Source organism: Rattus rattus, chromosome 7, assembly GCF_011064425.1.
Source record: "Rattus rattus isolate New Zealand chromosome 7, Rrattus_CSIRO_v1, whole genome shotgun sequence".
Taxonomy (NCBI): domain Eukaryota; kingdom Metazoa; phylum Chordata; class Mammalia; order Rodentia; family Muridae; genus Rattus; species Rattus rattus.
The window spans coordinates 113,207,139-113,229,517 of NC_046160.1; the positions used below are offsets into that span (position 1 = coordinate 113,207,139).

General features: G+C 48.4%; 2 protein-coding genes across 2 annotated transcripts in view; one reads left to right on the forward strand and one right to left on the reverse strand.

The window, feature by feature from the left end:
* Positions 1 to 3,893, forward strand: part of LOC116906184 (DNA polymerase alpha catalytic subunit-like) — a 182,562-nt gene extending 178,669 nt beyond the window's left edge. The window contains exon 12 of the mRNA XM_032909150.1: positions 2,856 to 3,893. The gene's annotated coding sequence lies outside the window, so the exon portion shown is untranslated. The remainder of the gene's footprint in view (positions 1 to 2,855) is intronic.
* A 6,359-nt stretch (positions 3,894 to 10,252) lies between these two features.
* On the reverse strand, positions 10,253 to 22,134 carry Arx (aristaless related homeobox). Its single transcript, XM_032908268.1, is given in 8 exon segments — positions 10,253 to 11,456; positions 13,639 to 13,967; positions 16,669 to 16,714; positions 19,276 to 19,535; positions 19,538 to 19,573; positions 19,575 to 19,981; positions 19,984 to 20,166; positions 21,746 to 22,134. Coding segments are annotated over 8 exon segments (1,698 nt in total). The 5' UTR covers positions 21,942 to 22,134; the 3' UTR covers positions 10,253 to 11,215.
* Positions 22,135 to 22,379: the final 245 nt, after the last annotated feature.

Consider the following 22,379-nt stretch of genomic DNA (forward strand, 5'->3'; position numbering starts at 1 on the left):
CCTGTGTGCCTAAGCCTGCCTTAATTAAAATAAAATAACCAGTAGGCAATGTTTTAAAATGTCTTTGCCTTGTGGTTCTTACTTCGATGTGTTTAAGACCAAAAATGGTTTTATAAAGAGGCAAGCTGAGAAGAGATCTGTATTTTATTGTACTGACATTGAACTGGAAAATGTAACATAGGAATAAGTTTCCTTAGAGATCACTCCTGTTTGTTTTGTTTTGATTTTTTTCACATTGCAACTCTTTAATCAGATGACTTAAAACAAAACCTCTAAGGCAGGTCAACCCTCAGATGAACGAGTTCGTCTTGCATTAAAAGTATTGTAATTTGGCTATTTTGGTATTCCAGTGAGAATAAAGTTTTGTATTAAGAATTCATTGTTTTGTCTGATAAAAGAATCATTACCCAGGCTAACTTTGCCATTGTTTTCTTAGGGTTTAGGATGAGAATGCTTTTGACAATTATTGTATGACTATGAGCAATCTCTTCACTAACTACATGTTCCTCCAAGAGTGCTGGCAAGAAAACTAAGAAAAAGAGGTTGTTATGCTTGTAGCTAAGGATGAGTGTCTTTTAGGTAATACTGTAGGTCATGAGTTTGTATTTTCCTGGTATGTTTCTGTATAGAAAGAGCATTTCCTTCTCTGGCTTTTAAGAAGTTTGAATTTGCGGAGCGAGAGCCACAGTTAGAGGTATCTGGTGGAGCAGGTTGCCACTGTTGCATGTGCCTTGTCAGCTGTCCTCTTAAAATATTTTACCAGTATTGTCCTGAGTCCTGACCACAACTACACCCGGGATTATGTCTTTATGAGTGCATTCAAACACTAGAGCAGCAAAAGGAGGCAGCGGTCTACTGACCATGCTAACAGGCTCTCATCCCTTACCATCTGCTATTTTCTCTTAAGTTCTAAAGCAGTGGGTAGAGTATTGACAGAAACCAGGTAACAGTTTAGTGTAAAGACTAACACGCATGCCCCGGGACCCAAAGAAGGAAGAGGAAAACTGAACAAGTGACTTCTTGTCCTCCCAGCCCCTATGATGTGGCCTGTGACAGCTTGTCCAGTTCTGTTTCCTAGAAGACCTTCCATATGCTATTGATTAAGCTCTCATTGGGGAAACAAGTGGGAGCTTTTATCTGCATCTCTAACTGCCAGGAACCGGTGCCTGGGCTGTATTGACCAGCTATGGGATATGCTGGTGGTCACAGTTGTCTTTTACGAAGAAGTGCTTCCAGTGATGCTGGTTGTCATTCTAACTCTGCTGTGTGGCAGCGTAAATAGTCCCCTTTCTAACCAACCTGGTGGGAACAGTCAATATCCCATCAGCAAAGGAGGTAAACACATCAGGAGCTATGTCCTCTCTCTTCCTGCTCCATATTACTGCAGCTCTTTAAATGTGCTCTCCCCAGTCATCCGATGCATTTGTGTCATTCACATGCACAGGGTTGCAGGCCTGTGGTTCTGGCCTGCTGGAGGCAGGCACAATGGTTGGGGCCTTTGTTGTATATTGCCAGAGTCCGATAATTAGAACTTTCAAATTGTCTTTGTATAGTCAGTTAACGACATTGCCCCCCTCCCCTGCTTCTCTTTCTACCCTTTTGACATTTAAATCCTATACAGAACTTCTTAGGGTTGTTTTTGGAAAGGCATTGGGCTAACTTAGAAAAGGTTGTGAACAAATGTGGATGTGTAGCTAAGGAGCAAAAGTCTTGAGGCTGAGTTTGGTTTTCCCCGTTTTTATTGGCCTTATTGTCAATCTGTTGTTTCAGTGGAGTTTTGCTTTCTGTGATGGACATATTCCCACATCTGTGTTTCCTTCCTGGTCCTTTCCAATTTCAGGGTGCTGGGAAGCCTTATGCCCCCTCCCCATCTCCCACCCTCAGGCACCATGGCACAGACCTTGGGAATAGCAGATTTCCAGCCCTTGCCAGGAATCTTCAACCAGCAATGGTGTGAGGGAGTCACAAAAGTGACCTCCAGATCTGCATCTCTAAGGACCTGCTTTGTGACCCTAGACAACTGGCTTACCCAATTCTCTGCTATAAAATGTGGATTTAAAAAAGTCATCCTTTCCAAACATCTCATGGAGTTCCTGAGCAGCCATGAACAAAGACCATTCAGGGCAGGGATGCTGTCCCCCAGAAGATCAGACCCGAACATAGCAGCACTGCCGCTCCTTTAAAGACTCAAGTGCAGAAGTAGCCAACACTGTGGAAAGGAGAGAAGGGAAGCGCAGTAATTCCTCTGGCTGAGAGAACCATCCTCACACTAGGAAGGCCAGGAATGGATGGGTAAAGGAGCTGGGCATATAGGTGGGACACTGGATCTGAGTTGTACCGGGTGGACAAAAAGAAAGGTTGGTAAAGGCATCTCCCCTCTCCTCTTTCAGTAAGGTTTTGTTTAACAAAATGGGCAAGTGGGGGATTAAAAGAATCTGTGGAGGCCAACTAGTAGGGGCAGTATGTTTTGGGAGGCACTAGAGAATATAGTTTTCTTCTACATCCAGATTCTCAGTCCAGTGCATACCTATGTTCAACAGGACAGTAAACGGCTTAGGGTGAGACTCATCTTACCCACTGTGTGTAGACATGCACCTCAGATCACCTGAATAGAGGTGACCTGGCCTGGCTTGTCCTCCCAGACAGTTAGGTTCTGAAAAGGGCAGGCTCAGGCTTTCACAGAAAATTCTGAGATCCTGTTGGCTTTGGACTGTCCCCAGTGTAGAAAGAACACAGACAGTCCCATTAGATTAGCAGCTACAATCAAACCTGTACCTTTCTTGGAAACAAAATACTGAATGTCTTTGAAGAAACTATCCAAGACTTCTAATCGTTTCATTTTTATTTCATTTTAGATAAATTGAAGAAGCAGTTTTTCACTCCCAGAGTTCTTCAGGACTACAGAAAAGTCAAGAACATAGCAGAACACTTCTTGTCCTGGAGCGGCTACTCTGAAGTAAACCTCAGCAAGCTCTTCGCCAATTATGCTGGGAAGAACTGAGCGAGCCAGGAGCAAGCACGGAGGCCAGGTGCTGAATGTGAGCTTCTGAGGCCGCCACCTGCCCTAACTGCTTCACCAGTAGCTTGCTTTTCTTTTGACGATTGCATGCTGTGTTGATGTAGATGTGGACCAGGATGGGAGTGTAAAAATACTTAACTTGCCAAATAGTTTTCATAGTACTATGCACAACCAAACCCTTTCCTAAGTACCCAAAGACCTATTATCTTATTGGGGACTGGATTTCTGCAGAGCAGAAATTAATACTTTAATTGAGAGTACCTGAGACATAAGTGACCTTCATTTTACCCTGGGGCTGTATCAGAGACACCCCTAAAAGAGTTCTATGGGGTTTAGTGGAGGTCCTAACATTTTGCTTTTTCACATGTCAATTAAACCCAGACTGTGTCCAAATACTTGTTCAGCTACTGGCTACAAGCTTGGCTGATTTCAGCGCTGTCTTTCATATAAGTGGTGCAGGTGGCGGGGGGAGGTGGGTGGTGATGGTGGAGGGATTTAGAAAGTTTGCACTTCCTAAATACAAAGAGCAAGTTCGCTTATTGAATTTTTCAGAGTTCAACACTGACCAGATGTTTCATATGCACATTCCTTATGTTGTCCCTTTACATAGAATGTTCAAAGTGGAGGTTTATACAATAGGAAAGCATATTTTAAATACTTTGTCCTGACATTTCACAAAAATTATGGCGGGGCTCTGGTGGGAGGCAGCTGACAGGACCCAGTGCTTGCTGTTTCATCAGTTCTTCATAACAGTGCTCACTTTGAAGCCATAAACTCTATTTTAATACCTTAAAGACTTATCTATATGTCTTTTTATAAAGAAAAAAATGATTGTGTTCTGTGCTTAAGAATAAAGTTTTCTAAAGGAAACCCAGTTGCTGTGTTTTGTTTTGTTTTTAAATCGGTTCAGTAAGTTAACAGAAAGGAATAAAAGCTTGATTGAAGACCATTCCCTCTCAAAACCTCAGCCTGAATTCTTTCATAACCATCCAAATCAGAACCCGGGTTTGAAGACGTTAAGCAAGATGTCTGGATATTCAAAGTACTGAGAAGTTCTGTGAACTTTGAATCCTTTGATATATTAAGCATGGAGAGGACTAGGGATGTTAGTTTTTGATCCAGAAAGAGGCAGAGGGTGGAGGGACACTAAACCAATAGACAAGCTCCTGGCTCCGGGGAGAGAGGCATCCCATATAGTGGCACCCTAGGGAAGAAATACTTGGTAAGCCGTGGATGTGAAGAAATACTTGTTAAAACTGATGAAGTCTTCTTTTGTCTAGCTTTGCCATTTCTTTTCTCTCCCTCCTCTCCTCTTCAGGCTCTTAAGCTGCTCCTCTTTCTCCTCTTCTCTTTCTCTTACCCTCAGATTTGAAGTAGAAACGCTGGGTTTGGGGCCTTGACAGTTAATTGGCACTAAAAGCACTGTAGCCGGTCACAAGTTAGAGCAAGCAAGTCGCTTTAGGAAACAAAGAGATTGGTGTGCTCTCATCACTCCTGATCAGCTTCTGGGAGTTGCTGTTATAGTAATCTCATAGGGTGTTTCACTACTGCCCGCAGTGCATCTCCATTTTCTCTGGTGAGCTGTGATTATATTCAAGGACAAAAAAACTGTGAAAGACTGTTTCTAAGGACAAGGACTGTTTCTATATAAATTCGATAGAAAATCAGACATTTTTGTCAAGTACTGGTGGCATATACATATATACCCAGCACTCTAGACGCGGCCAGAGAGTTGCCATAAATTTAAGTCCAGCTTAGTCTACATCAAAAGTTTTAGAACACCTAGGGACTCTTTCTCTAAAAACAAGCTACATGTGAATTAAAAGGAAAACCATTTTCAAAGTGGTCTTGCAGAGAGAATAGCCAATGACAACAGCATTTTCTTACTGGGATCTCTTATTTAGTGTAGGCTTTAACTGGGGATGCCTGAAGGATTCCAGAACTGTATGTAAAGTTGGAGCTGCAACTTGGAAGAATACAGTGGATATAGTGTTGAAAGGTGAGCATATTGCCCACTTGCTTTTCTCAGGAGGGTCTCTACTCCTTGGCATGCCTTGATTGCCGCCCATCCCTGTCTCTAAGGGCTCTGTAACACCAGCCTTGAGCTAAGAATGAATGGAGTGAACTACACACTAGGGAACTTAAAGGACTGTCTACTGGGGGCAGTAGTGATGCTAAGAGGGGCAAGGCTCAGTGTGGACCTGGTGATCTAGTGTTCCAGAGAACCTAGCAATCCAAATAGTTAATAAATGTTTGCCATTCTTTAAACCATAACAATTTTTATTTTAGGTTTTGGGTTTTTTGTTTTGAGACATACTTTCTCTGTATACACTTGTGAAACTCACCCTGTAGCCCAGGCTGGCCTCAAACTCAGAGATTCACCCTGTGCTACCTCCCAAGGGTTGGGATTAAAGGTGAGAACCATCACAGCTAGCTGGCAATTGATTTGTTTACTTGTTTTTTGTTTATTTGTTGTTAAGGTTACCAAACCTACTGGAATTATTTGAGAAGTGGTACCACAAAGGATCTTACTCTGGTCAGGAACTCGTGTACTTTCTAGAACGAGGTTGGACCTGCTGCTGCTGCAGATCCTTACAGAAACTTCTCTCGAACTCAGCCTGTCAGCTCTCAACTGTCCTTAATACAAAGGTTATAGGAAAGGCCAGAAGTTGAAAATCCACAGATAATACTCCAAAATATTCTAATTCGTCAAATAAAATAGGAAATCAAGTCAATTCCATGATAGTTGCCCAGGGTATCGGGGGAGGGGCTGGCTGATTGAGGTTTATAGATTGGGGTTCAGGATGAGGAAAGGGTGAGTCAACTGCCTTCAGCACTACCCCACTTCTCCAGCTCTTGCCACCAATGAGCACCCTGTTACTTTCCAGCGTACCATTTAATATGAGTTTGACAAGGAAACTCGAAAAACAGATTGCCATCTGTGTCAGGGTTTTATGAAAAAGCATCAAGCCCAGGCCTCTTTTCAGGAACCTGGACCCCTCACTTCAATGCTACTCAATGTTCCCAGTCAAAACTTAAATCCATCTACCTCTTTCTCTCTTCCTCTCTCTCACTCCCCCTTCCTCCCCTCTCCCTCTCCTCCCACCTCTGTCCTCTCTCCTCTTTCTCCTCACCTAAATATTTCTTAATTGAACAGTTTGTGGCAGAGCTTCCTTATAGCAGTTTAATAGATTAACTCATCTGAGCCAGCCTCAAATTTCAGATTAAAATTCCTTCATCCCGAAGGCAGCATTATCAGGTTGTTGGAGGCTGTTTTCAAACCTTGGTTTTGAATAGCAGCGGCTCTGCATTAATTTAACCACTAAGCTAATAAGTAGGTTTCGTTTTGTTATGCTAAGCTTTATTGCTTTTCTTTTGATCAGAATGGTGTTGTTGAGCAAAGCAGCAGACAAGGCATTCTTTGATGAGGGAATTAGCGCTCCATTCTTCCTCTATTATTCATAGCGCAGTGGAATATGTAAGTACCTGAGGGTTGTCAGGCGAGTTCTATTGCCAAGTGCTGTCCGCTTATTTCTCTCAATAGCTGACTATGAGATGATAAACCGCTAATACACTGTGCTAATTGGATGAGAGCAAAAAAGATGGGAATTAAAAAATGAGGCAAAAGGAGAAAGTGCAACCAGCCTTCAATTCACTCTTTCACCACTTTAACAGCACCAAAGGAGGCACTAGCTTTCTATAAGCAGACTAGAGGTTTTGTGCAGAGATAAAATGAACGTGTTAGTGGATTCAAGTAATACACTAATTATTGCACAGTATAAATACCACTACTGGTTTTATAACAGGGAGGTAAACTTCTTTTGAGAGGGTTATAGGATTGCTTGGCAGTGGTGTAGAACCTAATAAGGGCCCAGAGTAATAACCCCCTGGATTAACAAAATTGCTGCTTGTACAAGTATGATTCAGGCTTTTACGAAGATTTCCGGAGAATGAATAAAAATGACTGAATGACATTTCTTAATGTATAACTGGTAATCGCCCCCTTTTCTTTAAAGGAAAAAATGTATACTTCAAACTGGACTGTTAATAATGTCCAGGGACAACATGACTTTTTCTTTTGAAAAAAAAATGCTTTTTCCTCTTCAGGTAGCAGGGCTTTTCTTCTCCTCCCCCCCCCCCAGCCAAGCTGCCACTGTCATTTAAATATGCAGTTGCTCTGGGGAACTCTATTCCAAAATGCCATCTTAGGCTCCATTTAAGACCCCCTTCATTGAGTCACACTCACTTTTGTGTATACACATACACACATGCTCATGTACACATTTTTCTCTTCTAAAAGCAAGTTGGGTTAGCCCATGTTACCTCTTCTCTAATATATCAGCCCTTTTCCATTCGAGAAATATCTGCACTCCAAACTATGCTAAGCAGATCTTCTGGTGCTTTTGAGTGTTGGTGCTAAAATTAAAAAAACAAAACAAAACAAAACAAAACAAAAAACAAAAAAAAACAAAAAACAACCAAAAACCTAACAATAAGAAATACTTGTCCCAACTGAGTAGGGGTAATATGGGGTGGGGGGGAAGGAAACTGATGGGGGCCAATATCAGAAACATTACCCTAATTTTGAGATTCCTTCCCACAACCACGCTCTCAAATTCATCCTCTTGCTATCTTTGTCACCACGTAATTAACATGTCTGCACCCTCACTGGATTGCCTAAAGTCCAGGCCATGAGACTTCATTTCTAATAGTATCCCAAGTACTCCTTTCTTGCCTGGGGCTCCCCGGGACCTGGCTAACCTGTCTGAAAAATCGTAACAAATCAACTTACCCTTCCCCTCCAACAAACAGGGCTCCATTCACCCCTCGCCCCACTGTGGATTTGAGAAAACAGGTGTCCGGCTGTTCAATTTTGAATGTGATAGGAGACTGTCCTGCCATGAATTTGACTCTCCTGAACTCCCTGGGCCTCCTCGTGTCCTTCTCAGTAGTGGAAGAGGTTTGCTTCAGGTTGAGGGGGTGGGGGGCTTGTTAGCCGCTCCCAGTATTGTGACTGAGTTCCCAGATATTGGGGCCAAATTGGGTTGCCATTCATTAATAATGCTCACAATAAGATTAAATCATTCTGGAAAATCTCATAAAATCCCCCTAAGTACGCTCCAGTGGCTCTTTCCAATCCCCATCATTCAGCACTTGGGGAGGTTTGGAAGGAGAAGAAAATTGGTTTCTTTGCTTTTAATGCTGCTTTGAAAAGATACTCAGAGTTTGTCATGCGTGACATGTCACATGTTTAATGTGGACTTGCTGGAAGTCAGGGGGTCTTTAGCGTGTGATATTTATGGGGAATATTAAGTGCAGAATGAGGTCCCTCCAGCTGGGGAAAGTTGAAAGAATAGGAGGCCCAGGCCCGGGCTTGTTTGCGGCATCAGAATGACATAGGATTAAGAGTTTGTAAAACAAGGCGAGGGGTTCTCATTGGCCAGTAATAAGTGTAATCCTTGGAGGTAATTTCACGCAATTTGCTTCTGCTCCATGGAAGGGTCAAATGAGAAAAAATTACTTAAAAAAGAGTTCATTAACAGGAAGAATGGTACTGTTTCTCGTATACCATCCAACTGGCAGCCTGGAGGGGGGAAATGAAGCCTTCTTACTAAACAAAAAGCCAAAAATCGACAGAAAAGTGATATTGACCACAAATAAATAAATAAATCCTCCCCTCGGGCTTCTCTTGCACTCCTCAATCCACAACAGCCTGTCCATTCCCGGGAAACTGCTTTCACTTTGAAAGCCTGCGCAAATCTGAGGGGTTGTGACTGTAGGTCTAGAGAAATGCCCCAGAAAGTTCCAACTGGGCCTTAGTAAGCCCGGGGCGGGGGGAAGAGTGTGTGGTGGGAATGGTAGTTGGTGGTCACTTCCCATGCCCCAGACCCGGGCTCTGCCTGGGAGAGCCACTCTGGCAAGTCCAGACCTGGCTAAGGTGGTGGCGACCCACAGGACAGACAAAATTAAAGAAACAGCTGGGACTGGCGACCCCCGCCCCCTTGGGCACGCTTTCGGGTTTTAGACAGGCAGGAGCTCAGGAGCTCAGGACCACAGGGTCTCTTGGACTTGCTGAGGGCTCAGCAGACCCCATCCAGGATTGCCCACCTCCCTCAAGTGGCACAACGTCCCAAGGACCTTTGACCTCTGCCTGAGTCCGCACCTTCGCTAAGGCTGCTAGGGGACCCAGCTCCCCACCTCCTGCTAACAGGGCGCGCGCGACCGATCTGGCCCCGGAGACGCGCCCGCGCCCCCCGCGGTTGCTAGCGTCTTGGCGGGGCGGCGGTTCTCTACTCCGCCAGCCGTGGTAGTCAGTCATGCCGCGCAGCCCCCCTTCCCGCCTGCCCCTCTCCCCAAAGGTCCGGCGCGCTAATTGCTGCAAATTGAAACTAATTAACTTCTCTTCCCTTTCCATCACCCTGGGAGCATTGGCGAGACCCAGCCCCCCATGGTCGAGCTTCCACCAGCAGTCACCCCTAAAGGGCGCAGGCAGGGTCCCCGGAGAAGGGGAGCTACAGTTCCTGCCGCGGGAGGGTGAGCCCAAGGGCGAAAGATGCCAAATCTGTTTGGGTCTTCTCCGCTAAACCTGAACTGTTTGGATTTTTTAATGTATACATTTCCCAATGTCTACATAAGTGATGTAATGACATTTGTCGAGTTAAGATCTGCCACTCGAATACCCGTAGCTGCCTTTCCATCACTCTTCCCAGAGTGTGCTCTCTCTCTCTCTCTCTCTCTCTCTCTCTCTCTCTCTCTCTCTCTCTCTCCCCTCTCCCCTATTCTATTCTTCCCCCCCGCCCTACTAGGGGTTCCTGACCCGCCCCTCAGAAGCCAGCCTCAGCCACTACCTGTCATCTTGGACTGCGCACTTCCTTGCTACGTGGCACTTTCCACGAACAGCTTCCTTTGCCTTCCAACCAGACTCGCTTGCCTTCAAATTTCTCTTTTCAGCAACACCTACTATACCCACCTACCATTAGACCCACTCTACAATCTCCTGCCCCCAGGATCCTCGGCTCCAACTGTAACAAAACAGTGATGCTCTTGGGAAAGCATCACTGCGGTGTCCTTTGGGGGTCACATTCAAACCAGGGGCCTCTGCCTGGAAGATGCACGTGTATATAAACTCGGGAGGTGCGATAGCAGCAGAGCTCGCCCTTGGTCTCCTGGGGGTGGGGCCAGGGCTTGTACTATCCATCCCCCTTAGGGTCTCCATAGAGCATTCACACTTCCTTTTGTTAAACATATATTTTTTTTATTTTGAGCGTGACACTTCTCCACTAGATAGCAAGGAAAAGTGATAACAATTACACATTACACAAAAGTACTGTACCATTGCCTTTATCTTGAAGGTTTCCGAAGCCTCTACAGTTAATAAGTTAAATAAAGGGCTTGAGTACATAAATATTTGTCTAGGAACCCTACCGTATCTACAACACAGTAAGAATCTACAGGAGGACAAATTTTTACCATACCACGCTGAGTGCAATTGCGTTATAACATTTCAAATATACAAAGCTCTGTTCTTTTTTTTTTTTTTAATAACAATGGTATGTACAGAATCAATAATCACAGTTTGGTGACTTCAACAGTCCATATTCTAGCAGAGTATTTCCCTTTGGTTTGATATAAAAACCTTGGTTGGTGTATGATAAAGAAGAGAACAAGAACGAGACGCCCCTTTCCTTTAAGTGCACTGTTAGCTATCTTACAGATTCGTATTCGCTTCCATGGCCCTGGTGTCTGTCTAGCCGGGCCGCGCTTAAATCAACTTAGAGCGTCAAAATGCTATTCAAAAGAAAAGCTAAGTGGGGTATCCGGAAGAAGAGAAGGTTGGGCTTTTAATTTTTAAAACTTCAATACTAGGCATATTGGGGAGAAACCCTCCCGCTTGTTTTCAGTAAGATAAAAACGGGAGAGTGGACATTTGAGTTGGAGTGACGTTGGTAGTGGCAGGGGTAGGGACAGGGACAGGGACAAGGGCAAATGGACAGCCAACGGAAGAGGTGCCACGTCCTTTAGCGCCAAGAGCTGCCTTGTCCGAGTCCAGGGTCCAGGCTGCTGCGAAGGCGGCTACGCTCTGTCTTTGCGGTCTTGGGAGTGAGCTGGTCCTCTGTTTCCATTTGGTCTTGAGTGGTGCTGAGTGAGGTGACCTTTCGGGGCGCGCCCTAGGGGCGCAAGGGCGGAGGGCAGCCTTTAGCACACCTCCTTCCCCGTGCTGGTGCCCGGCAGGATGTTGAGCTGCGTGAGCTGCGCGGCGTGCTCCTTAGCCTTGAGCCTCAGCGCCGCTATGCTCGATGCGCGTCTGTCTGCCGCAGCGGTGGCCGGATCGGCCAGCGCGCCCGAGGCCACTGCGCCCTCCACTGCCGGTGTGGGCTGTCTCAGGAGCGCAGCCGCGGTCGACGCGCTGGTCAGGGGGGCCATAGTGGAAAAGAGCCTGTGGGGAGAGCAAACAGTGCGGTCACGGCCTCGTGAGCGGAGTGAAGCTCTCAGGACAGTGAGCCCCGCCACCTGTCACCCAGGCGGCGAGGGTGGAGGGCGAGGAGCAGCTGGGAGAGCCCAGCCCCTGCTGGGGCTCGGGTTGAAAGTGAAGTGGGCTGGTGGCTTTGCAAAAGGAGAGAACCCACCAGGAAAAGAAAGTTCAAGGGACCAGACACGTCCGGAGGGGACGAATCCAGAGCCAGAGGCGGGCCCCGCAGCCCAAATCACAAGGCCCAAGGGCGTGGATTCTGGGGTTTGAGTTAAGAAAGCTTGTGTTCTGAGGTCAGCTCCTGGAGTGATGCTGTTGGAAGAAGTGCAAGTGGAAAGGCACCAGAGAGACAAACGGGATGGGGGGGGGGCGAAAGAGAAGGGGAAAGCTAATGGTAGAAGGGTCCAGAAAGTAGACTAGAAACTGCCAAGGACCCACGCGTCAGACTTCGCACTCTCTCTGGGCTCCTTCTGAGTGTGAGCCCAGGAAAAGCCGCTCTTAAGTGCTGGCCTTCTGGTTGAGCGCTGGCCGAGCACCCTCCTTCGCGTGGCTAAACAGCCAGCGTCAGAGGGAAGGGGTATTCATTCGAGCGACCGCCTGTTGATTTCTGCTCCACAGGCGGCTCGGACCTTCCCGACTCCCCACGGCCCCGCACGGAGGCACCCTTTCCCCACCTCCTTCTTTGAGCCCCAGATGCCTCCCCCCAGAGAGTTCCCAGGGTCGTGAGCCCCAAGCACAACTCAAGCCAATGCTTTATTCTGAGACCAGTGCCAGAGTCTGCGCCACCGCCTCCGGGTGGCACCGGGATTACTCTCCACGCAGGGATTACTCTCGTCCCTTCCCCACAACACCCTTGACCCACAGCTGAGGCCGGAGCGCCCCATGCCCTCGTCTCCACCTTGGCGGCCTGGCGAGTTTTTCTAACCACCTCCCCAAAAGGCTCCTGCTCCAGCCCCCCACCCCCAATCCTGGGAGCGCGATTCGATTCAGAATTTCCTCAATTAGAAATAGCCCACCTGGGCTCCCGGAGCCCCTGCTCCTCCTCTCCTGCCTTCTCTTCACTCATCGTGCCAACCCCCGCCTCCTCCCAACCTCGAGGAATCTCCGGTGTTTCAGCCGGGGTTCGCCTGGGTTTTACTAAGAGACATTTGTTGTCAGAGGGGGAAAGTAGGAAAGAGATATAGGACTTTTTTGTTTCCAGAAAGAAATGATAATGGGTGACCTGGAAGGGGCAAAACACCCCCTGGTTCCATTAGGTAAACTGAGGCACCCCACTTAACTGCACTTAAACGCACTTGCTAGGTATTTTCGTAGTTTGGTATATTAATTTTCCCTCAAGTCCTACTTTCAATTTTGCCGAGGATAATTTTTTTGTTAAGTAGCTGCGCAGTTGGATGGATCTATTATTTCTTTGTTCTCCCAAAGAGAGATCATTGAAGCTGTATTCAGATTTATTTTCACTGCACTTTCCAACTTAATACTCCCCTCCTTTGTTTCTTTGTCTGTGTGATTATACAGAGTTTTTATTTCATCAGTCAATGTTCCCTTAAAGAAAGGGAGTTATATACAATGAGATGGCTCTTTTATTTCGTTGTCTTGTGCCGCTGTCGGGGTCGGGGTTTGCACATATGGGGGTACTGTTGGCATCGGGACATAAGTGATAAGAACGTAAGAGTCTGGGAAAGAAGAAATAGTTCTGTGCACTTGAAGGGCCTTCTGGCTCCTGGGCTCCTATAGGGGACCCCGAGTGTGTCTGTCCCTCTCGCTGCCAAGCTCTGTGGCTTGCAGAAGGACTTTCGCAAGACTTTTAAAGCCCTCGGAGTTCTGTAGCCTCCTATACCTGTTCACTCAAGCCGCCCTGGCGGAGGGATACCTTCAAGTCGTACTTTTTGTACACTTTCATGGACACTTTTGGTTGTCAGGGTTGCTACTGTCAACTGTCCTTTCCTACTTACACCTAACTCACTGTCCTCAAGACCTACTTTTTTCTTTTAAGTAAAACTTAGAGACTGTTTTGTTAGATTTAAAGTCACTGAGGTTGAGCTGTGTGTAGCCCCCTCCTGCCTCCTCTCTGATCTCAACATCTGCTTGTGTGGGAAACAGACAGATTGACAGACGGACAAACAGAGCCTCTTAAGGCTGTAGTTACCTGCCAAATGCTGGGCTGATGAAGGCCGGGTGCCGGAACACGGCTGCTCCCAGGAAAGTGCTCAGGCCCAGCGGCGCCCCGCTGGGCGGCAGGCTTGCAGAGCCCGGGGGCGGAGGTAGGCTCGGGAAGGCAGCTGCAGCTGCTGCTGCGGCGGCGGTCCAGGCCGAGTCAAGCGCTGGGTGATGCGGGGGAAAGGGGCTGGCGTCCAGGTAGGGGCTGAGAGGGTGGGTAGCCGAGAGTGGCCCGGGAAAGGGCAGCCCCGGGGGGTGGGTCTGCGCGCCAGCCTTCTCCCGCTTGCGCCACTTGGCCCGACGGTTCTGGAACCACACCTGCAAAATGCAGAGAGAGGCCAGGTTGGCTTGGCACTAGTTTAGAGCCTTCTCTCCCACTTTCCAATGTTCCTGAACCCACCCTAGCCTTCTGTAGCCTCTGTGTGAAAAGGTGCCCAGATTTTAATTCAGCAGGAACCACTGAACAAGCAAACCCTTAAATGTGGTTGGTGTTTAGCCCAGGCTTCCAAGACTCAGGAAAGTTAAAATATGGGGTCACCTAGGTTGCCAGGTCTGGACCGACCCTTTCGTTACTGCAAGACTTCCCTTTAGGTCACTTAAGTCTATCTAGGCCTCAGTTTTCTAATCTGTAAAATGGGGCGAATAAAACTGTTCTTACAAGACTCTAGTGAGGATGAGTGTAAGGCAACAAATGAACATGCACAATGCTGAATGTTGAGAACGGGCAGGCATCAGGCCGTGAACCACGAGTCTGTTCTGCATACTCCAGATGTTCACATATTTTAGGTTTACCGGAACCTGAGCAATGTCTGCTCTCTCTTAAAAAGCAAAGTAAGGAGGCCGTTTATTTATTCTGTGTAAAAATAAAATAGCTACTGAACACATAGGTGCACTGTGCTGGGGTCTGGGGTTTGGATAGGATTGAGATTAAGGAGAGACCTGTTTCAGAAAGTGAAACTTGAAACATAGGTGCACATTGTAGAGGGCTGGTTCTCCATGAAACCTAAAAACGGGGTCCAAAGCACGCTCTCTACAGGGACTTTGTCAGGCCACTGTGCGTACATATCACTGACTACTATGAGGAATAAGGCAGGATCACCTGAGCACAGGAAACCAGAGGGCAGGGTTTGCCCCACTTCAGAGCAAATAGCCCCCCCCCCGGGGGGGGAGTGTGCTTTCACTTGGTTCTTTAAATAAGGTAGTTCCGGCTCGGGGGAGGTTTCCAGCCGAAGGTATTTTCCTAATTGTTAATAAGAAGCACTTTGAACAGAGACCTTTACCTGAAACATGGCAGCCACCACCATCTAAAAATATCACCCAAGAGCATGAAATCATTTCTATGTGACCTGCTCATCACTCCTACAGCCCAGATGCTGTTCCTTCTCCCCAGAAGGCATCAATATTTTTAGGGCTGAGTTTGTGACTGCACATGAGTCTAAAAATTAAGAATGAACACTAGGGTTATACAGAATTATATTAAAATATAATGTGAGTTGCTACCGAGAAACATATTTTTTTAATTTAAAAACATCTTTTGAATTTCTAAACTGGCTGGGAGTGAGTTGTGCCAGCAGCTAAACTTGGTTGGACTTCTATCTATACAGTCATCCTGGGCAAGAAAAAATATCAGGAATCCAAACTGGTTGTTTACTTAAGGATTTTGGGAAGGGGACCCATCCATTCGCCAGCCTTCCAATAAGCCATGTGCGCATTGTAGAAACGGTCTAGCTTGGAGACCCAAGGCTTAAAAAAGTTAGACTGTAGTTAGATTAGCCTGGGCGGGTAGCTTTCTCACATCCAATCTGTCTAGACAAGAATATCCACTATTTCTCCATCAGTGGGAAAGGAATAAAGAAAGGGAAGTGGGAGCAGTGGAGGCAGGCAGAAGGGCCTTAAATAACGTGGAATCCTTTCTAAAGAGAGATCCTCTGTCTCTTGGGCTCTCTGGCTCGACTGCAATTATCAAGATGTCCCCTGCAATTCCTCATTATTGAATTAATACCTCTGAGGACCCCCAAAGGTAAACGAAAGGACTCTGATAATTCATATTCACTTAATTACATCTTCTCCAGTGAATAGTGGGAGAGGAGAAGGGGGGCGCTCTCCTTCTTTTAAAAAGTTATTTAACTTTCCCACGACTTGTTCCCCTGAGCTGAAAATGTGGAGTTGCTGTCACATCTCTGTTTGACAATGGAGAAATGTGTCAACAGAAAGGGGGAACAAGCCTCATCATTAGCCCTCTAATGCAAGAAGCTGTTGTGTATTAAATGAGCCATATGGAATTTATTGTGCTTTATCAGCGCTTGATTTTGACTGTAAAGTGATTCACTCAGCTCCTAACCCGAGGACATCTGTTTTCTGTTGGCCATCAGGGCTGCCCAGTGTTGATTGTCTCTTTGGTTATGAGGCCTGGGTTCGGAAATGCACTCTGGTATGGGGCTGCAAACACCTTTAATAGCATTGCACTCACTCCCTATTAGATCAATGTGGGCTCATTGCTATAAAAAATGGGAAATCAAATAGCATTAGCCAGCTCCTTGTGCAGGGCGGAGGGGAAATCAAACAGCATTTTGCCTTCAAATGGCCCTGTTTGTTCTAGCACTAAGTGGGCTTTTATGAAGCCCGATTGGAGACTTAATCGCAGCCAAATACCTGCTTGGAGCTGAGCGGATTTGTCTAACAACCAAATCCATGCTCCATCCTATTATTTCAATCAGGAGAAGTCGGCTGGTGGATTGTTTTCTATAGGGGCCTTGGGTACCAGGTTGGGGTAGGGGGCTGCTGAGTTGCAGTCTCAGGGACTAGAAAAGCCCTGTTTGATCCTGAACTACTTTAAGCTCCCAGACCCAGAAATCTTCCCTCCTTCTTCCTAGTTTGTAGCTTGCTTTTGAAATATCTTTTCATGTGTGAGTGCTTGGGTCAACTTTTCAGATTTGGATTCAGTTCTTTTTATTTGAGGGGCAGCCCTCCACCCCTACCCCATCCACCTTAGTCCCCCTTTCCCCTTCTTGGAGCTCACCTGGACTCGGGCCTCAGTCAGATCCAGCCTCATGGCCAGCTCCTCCCTATAAGAAAGCAACATTCAGGCAGGTCAGTTAGGCCCCAGTAGCCCTCTCTCAGCCACCTTCCCCTTTGTGACAGCTTCTTCCAGTCCACACCCCAAGTACATGGATGTGACTGATCTTCGCCTCTAGCATGCCTACTATTTGAAAACAGAAAGAAAAAAACCCAGCACTGTGACAGGTACAAAATATCATACATTATATCATATAATGTGGACGGGAGGTGAATTCTTGAGGCCATAAGTCTTCAAAAGTTAGACAAATGAGTTTTGTCTCAATCTCTCTCTAAAGGGTAGAGTAGGGTAAAACACACACACACACACACACACACACACACACACACACACACACACACACACACAGGCACAGTGCTTATTGCCCTGTTTTATCCAAGTACTAAATAGAGGAAGAGCTCAGCAGTGACTACAATTTTTGTTTTCTGCCCTCTTGGCTTTGTTTTGCTTTTCTCTCTAAAATCTCTCTCTCTCTCTCCTCCCTCCCTCTCTCTCCCTCCCTCCTTCCTTTTTTACCCCTCTTTGCAGCTCTCTGCTTTTCCTACATCCCCCCTCCCCCTCTGCCCTCCCTTACCCCCTTAGGTCACACTCCCCATTACCCTCTGGAGATATGTTGCTTGTTAAGAGTTCAGTGTAATTTTCGATTAAACAAAATTCTGCGTACCTCCTGACTCCAGTGCCCACTACAAACCCTGCCCATCTCAGGGGAAGTCAATTTAGCTGAAACCCTACCCCGTTATTGCAGTTATTACTGCGACAATTAAGGCAAATAGGAAACCATTAAGATGCTGTAAAACGGCTTACGACCTGTTTACCGAAAATCTGAGCGCGCCGAGAATAATTGGCTCTCTGCTCCCCGATATGAAAGAGCGGGACTGCTTAAGCCTGGGGCCTGGGTCTGTGCTGCCCGCTGGACTGGGTCGGCACCTGAAACTTCTTTAGCACCGAGAAAGGAACCAGTTTACTAAGCATCTTCCTTTGAACACTCTTCCTGCCCCCTCCCCTTTGCAGAGCACCGGCAAATCTAAAACTCTAGTCTGGCTGGGCCATAGCCCGGGAGCTAGGCCTGCTGAGCTAGAAAGAAATGGGGGTGGGGCGGTAAAGAGGAGTTGCCCAGGTTTTGTACTTTGGTTTCCCCCACAAGCTAAAAAGGACGGACTTGGATGCTAAGCCGCACTGTCTCCTTTCCTTCTTTTTAAGTACGCGTGCCTGATAAAAGCAGAAATAAAATAAGAGAAAATCCGATGGTCCCGTTAGCTACTTGATAGCACATGCTGACTTTGAGTTTTATTTCCGTCTTCAAAGACTGAGTGACCCGGAGGAAGACCAAGTTTCAGTGCCCTATCCTGCATTAATTTTACTTTTTGGTTGCTTCTGGCTACAAGAGTTTGGCAACTGCCAGACTAACTATGTTTTGGAGTTGGCTCGGGCCTTGAGCCCTAAGCAGAGATTTCTCTGGTTCAAAAGGACAGTCAGCTTTACCCCTCGAAAACGCACATTGAAAAGCTGCACACGTCTCCTGCGAAGGAGCTGCCCGGCTTGAGCGCGCGCGAGCCAGGCGCTCACAGGTCCCATTCTCTGTTCTCACTGGGAGGCCGGTCTCTTTCCTTCTTCTCCATTTGCCCCTAACCCTGGCTCCCAGTTCTTAGCCAAAATCTTGGCCTATGGGCGGGAAAGGTTCCAAGCCTGCTCGCAGCCCTAGGTCGTCTGAATAAGCAAGGGTTTCAAAGCTCGCTATCCACCGGTCCAAGTTTCTCAGATTGAGAAGTGCAGAGCAGTGTACATTAGTGCAAGAGACAAAATCTTGCCCCCGCCCTACCTCAGCTGTTTGATTTACTGGCTACCACGTTTCTAGAAATCATGGTCCACCCCATCAACCCGTTTACAGTAAAGTCATGCTAGGTGTAGTGGGCATGAGGGTGGGGACAGAGACACGGAGGAAGATTCTGGCTGATGCCTTTCTGGTGTACAGACAGACACCAAACAACTGCTTAGTTCCGACTTCTTTGGTTATTTCAGGAGTCCCCAAGTAACAAAAACTCGGATCTTTTTAAAGGTCTTCTCTGAAGGCAAGGGCTCCAGTTTTCCTGAGAACAGCGTAACTGATACCCACTAGACTCTTGGGCCACCGGGCGGGGGTGGACAGTGCACATAGTACATGGGTCAAAAATAGCGCCTGCTCTCGGGCAGTGTTTCCTGTGCCTGGCCAGGACCTGGCCGGAGCATCAGCACTGGGAGCAGTCCCGTGTGTGAGCACCCAATGAGGTTGCTTTGGTGCTCTTTGGAGGCTATTTGGCTCTGAAACTTGTTATTTGGAAACATTAAAGTTTCAAAACAGACAGAAAGAAACCACACCAAGAGAAATTTAAAGCCCAAGTATACGTGTGTGTGTGTGTGTGTGTGTGTGTGTGTGTGTGTGTGTGTGTGTATTGGGGAGTCACATTTGGCCAGGCGGCCCCTGGGCAGCTCCCGGGAGCAAAGAGAGGTTCCCCGACTCTGGGGACCCCCCTCTATTCCACCCTCCTGGGCCCTTCGGCCCCAGCAACACACCTGGTGAAGACGTCAGGGTAGTGTGTCTTCTGGAAAGCCCGCTCCAGTTCCTCCAGCTGGTAACTGGTGAACGTGGTGCGGTAGCGCCTCTGTTTGCGCTTCAGGAGCCCCTCCTCGGAGTCGCTGCCGGCGGACAGGCACACGCTGTCCTCACCATCCTTGCCCTCGGCGTCCTCCGGGTGCAGCAACAGCTCTTCCTTGGGCGACAGCTCCCCGCCCTCGGTGGCCACGGCGGCGGCGGCAGCGGCGGCGGCGGCGGCGGCGGCGGCACCGTGCCAGTGGTAGCCACAGAGCAGCGCCAGGGGCTCCTTGAGCAGCGCGCGGGCATCGTCTTCCAGCAGCTCCTCCTCGTCGTCCTCCAGCAGCTCCTCTTCCTCCTCTTCATCTTCCTCATCCTCCAACAGCTCCTCGTCGTCCTCCTCGGTGCCCGTGCCACCACCCGCCGCCGGGGCACTGCCGGGTCCGCTGGCCGCGCTGAGGCGCTCCTCCGGGTGCGCGACGCCCCCCGGACCACCCAGCTCGTCCAGGGCGGGCGGCGGTGGCACGAAGGGCGCCCCGTTCTCGCGGTACGACTTGCTGCGGCTGATGCTCACCTGCGGTGCCTGGCTAATTTTGAGCGTGTCCCAGGCAGCGGCGGCGGCGGCGGCCACGGCCCCCGCGCTGTCCTGACGCTCCCCTGGCCGTGCTGCTGGCGGTGGCGGTGGAGAACCTCTCCACGGGGACCTGCGGTGCCAGTGGCCGTGGCTGCCGCCGCCGCGGCCGCGGCCGCCGCCGCTGCCGCCGCTGCTGCGCCCTGGAGGAGGCGGCCCCCGCCCGGGCCGTACAGGCGCCGCAGCTTGGGTGGCAGGTGCAGCTCAGCCTCGAACGGGGCGCTGCTGCCCTTGGGGGAGCCTGCGGGCAAGGAAAAGTGGTCAGCGCGCTAGCCGGACCGTTTGTTCCCCTGCCTTGCAGCTGTTGGCAGCCGGCTGCTTTGCCGCCTCCGTGTCCCCTATCCTCGGATTCAGCTCCCCTAGCACACTTTTCACGACTCCCTTTTTTTCTTTTCTCTTCTCGTGAGCCCGGGTCCCGCTTTTTACCTTCGTCCCTTCTTTTCTTTCTCATTCTGCTCTTTATTTTCTGTTTTCTTTCTCATACTATTCCTTTCGGGCCCCCCCCTTGTTTTTCTTTCTTTCCCTTTCTACTTTCTCTCCACTCCTTTCCTCATCTTTTCCGCCTTTACTTGCCTTTCTGTTTTTGTTTCTTCACGATTCCACTTTCCCTCTATCTTATTTCATTCCTTTTTCTTTTATTCTCCTCTCAATTTTAGGGTGGGACAGATTAAAAAAAAATCGAACAACTTAAAAAAATCACCACTACTCTGAAAACTTCGTGTGAGACCTCTGCCAGCGGTTCTGTTATACGGGCCCCAGGGTAGCAAGAGGGGCGCTGCCCCGCGGGCGACCCCTGCGGGGCGAAGCGGCCTGGGTCTCAGGGCCTTGAGCACCCGCCATGTCCCAACAGCCCACAGCGGCAGGAGGCAGGGTTTCCTAGCCCAAAATGGAAAAGAAAAAAAAATTTCTGGAGAAAATTTGGTAAGAAATGTCTGGAGCGGGGACAGGGGTGGGGTTCAACAGGCACAGGCCGCTCCTTCCCTTGGAGGAAGCGCCTGGCACAGGTGCCCTTGCAGGCTAAAAAAAGAAAAGGGAAAAAGTCAGTTTTATTTTAGAAAGGCTCATTCTCAGCCTTTTGCTCTGATCTTCCAAACGATGTTGCGGCTGGATCACTGGCTTCGGGGTTTAAAAGACACCAACACTTCTTTGCCCGCAAGCTTCTGCAACCAGCTCGAGGGGGAACTTGAGGATTAGTTCAGAGGACCAAATGACACGTGTTTTGGTTTTTTAATTTCAGAAAATAAAACACTTTAGACATCTGACTCTTAAAAAAATAACACAGTAGAGAAAAGTAGCGCCCAGAAGCTATACATTTCATGCATTTCAAATACAGGAAGTTGCTGTTTGAGAACCCTAGGGTAACGTTTTCTGCAACATTTGCACTTAAAAGGTCACCAATAGTGTACAATTAAAAACTAAAAAGAAACGCAAAACACTGCGTAGAAAGAAATCTTCCAAAGGCGATAGGCCAAAGTTCACCTTGCCTGAAGACACCACCACCCGTTCCTTAGCTTTTGGGCTTCTTGTCTCCCTGAAGTTGCTGCTGTTTTGGCGCTATTTGGGGCACACCCAAGGCCACCAAAAGAGACTTTTAATCGCATTTAAGTATCTAAGAGTCCCACCCCTCAAGTGAAGCTGGACCCCTGCTTTTTCTGGAAAGAGAGGTAGAAACGGTCCCTCTAAGGCCCCAGGCCCTAGAGTTCTCCCTTCTTTTTCCTGTGTCTCCAACTTGACAAGTCCCAGGCCCCTGGCCCCCAGTTTCAAACACTCAAACCAATGCCCAATGTCCCTTTGCAGGTGCCTGTCCGGCACAACCTTACCTTGCATGGCTTTTTCCTGGTCAGCACGACTGGCCAGCGGGGCAGGCAAGCTCTGCGCGGCTCCCAGAAGCCTCATTTTGCACGGGCTTCTCCGGCCCAGGATGCTGTCGATGCAGTAGGAGGAGAGCAAAGTTGGAGACTTACTCTTGCACTCGGGCCTCTCAGAGCAGCCCTCTTCCTGGTACTGATTGCTCATGGTTGGAGCTTTTTCCTTGGGCTCAGAGTGGACCTCTGCCTGCCTCTCCTGGCGGGTAGGGTGAAAGAGGTTGGGGATGGGTTAGATTGCTGATTCTAACAGGTATTACTGCGATCTTTGTTCCTTTCTGTCCCCCTCGGATGCGGGCTCCCACCCTGACCTCAGCCGGAGCTCGTCCTCTCCGCTCTCAGGACAAGCGTTAACAACTGTAGTGAGCCGCGAGCGCAGAGCTCTGGTGTCTCTCTGCTCCACGTGCTGAGAGGCGCTCTCTGATTGGCTCTCGACAGAGGCCGGGCTGCGTAGGCCTGCCGGCAAAGCGCAAAGCGCGAACTGGATTCTGGAGGGGGCCAGCGAGCGTGGGGGCAGGGGACTAGCAGCTGGCATGCACCAGAGCCAAATTTCCTTTTCTTTCTTTCTCTTTCTCTCCTTTTAAACGAA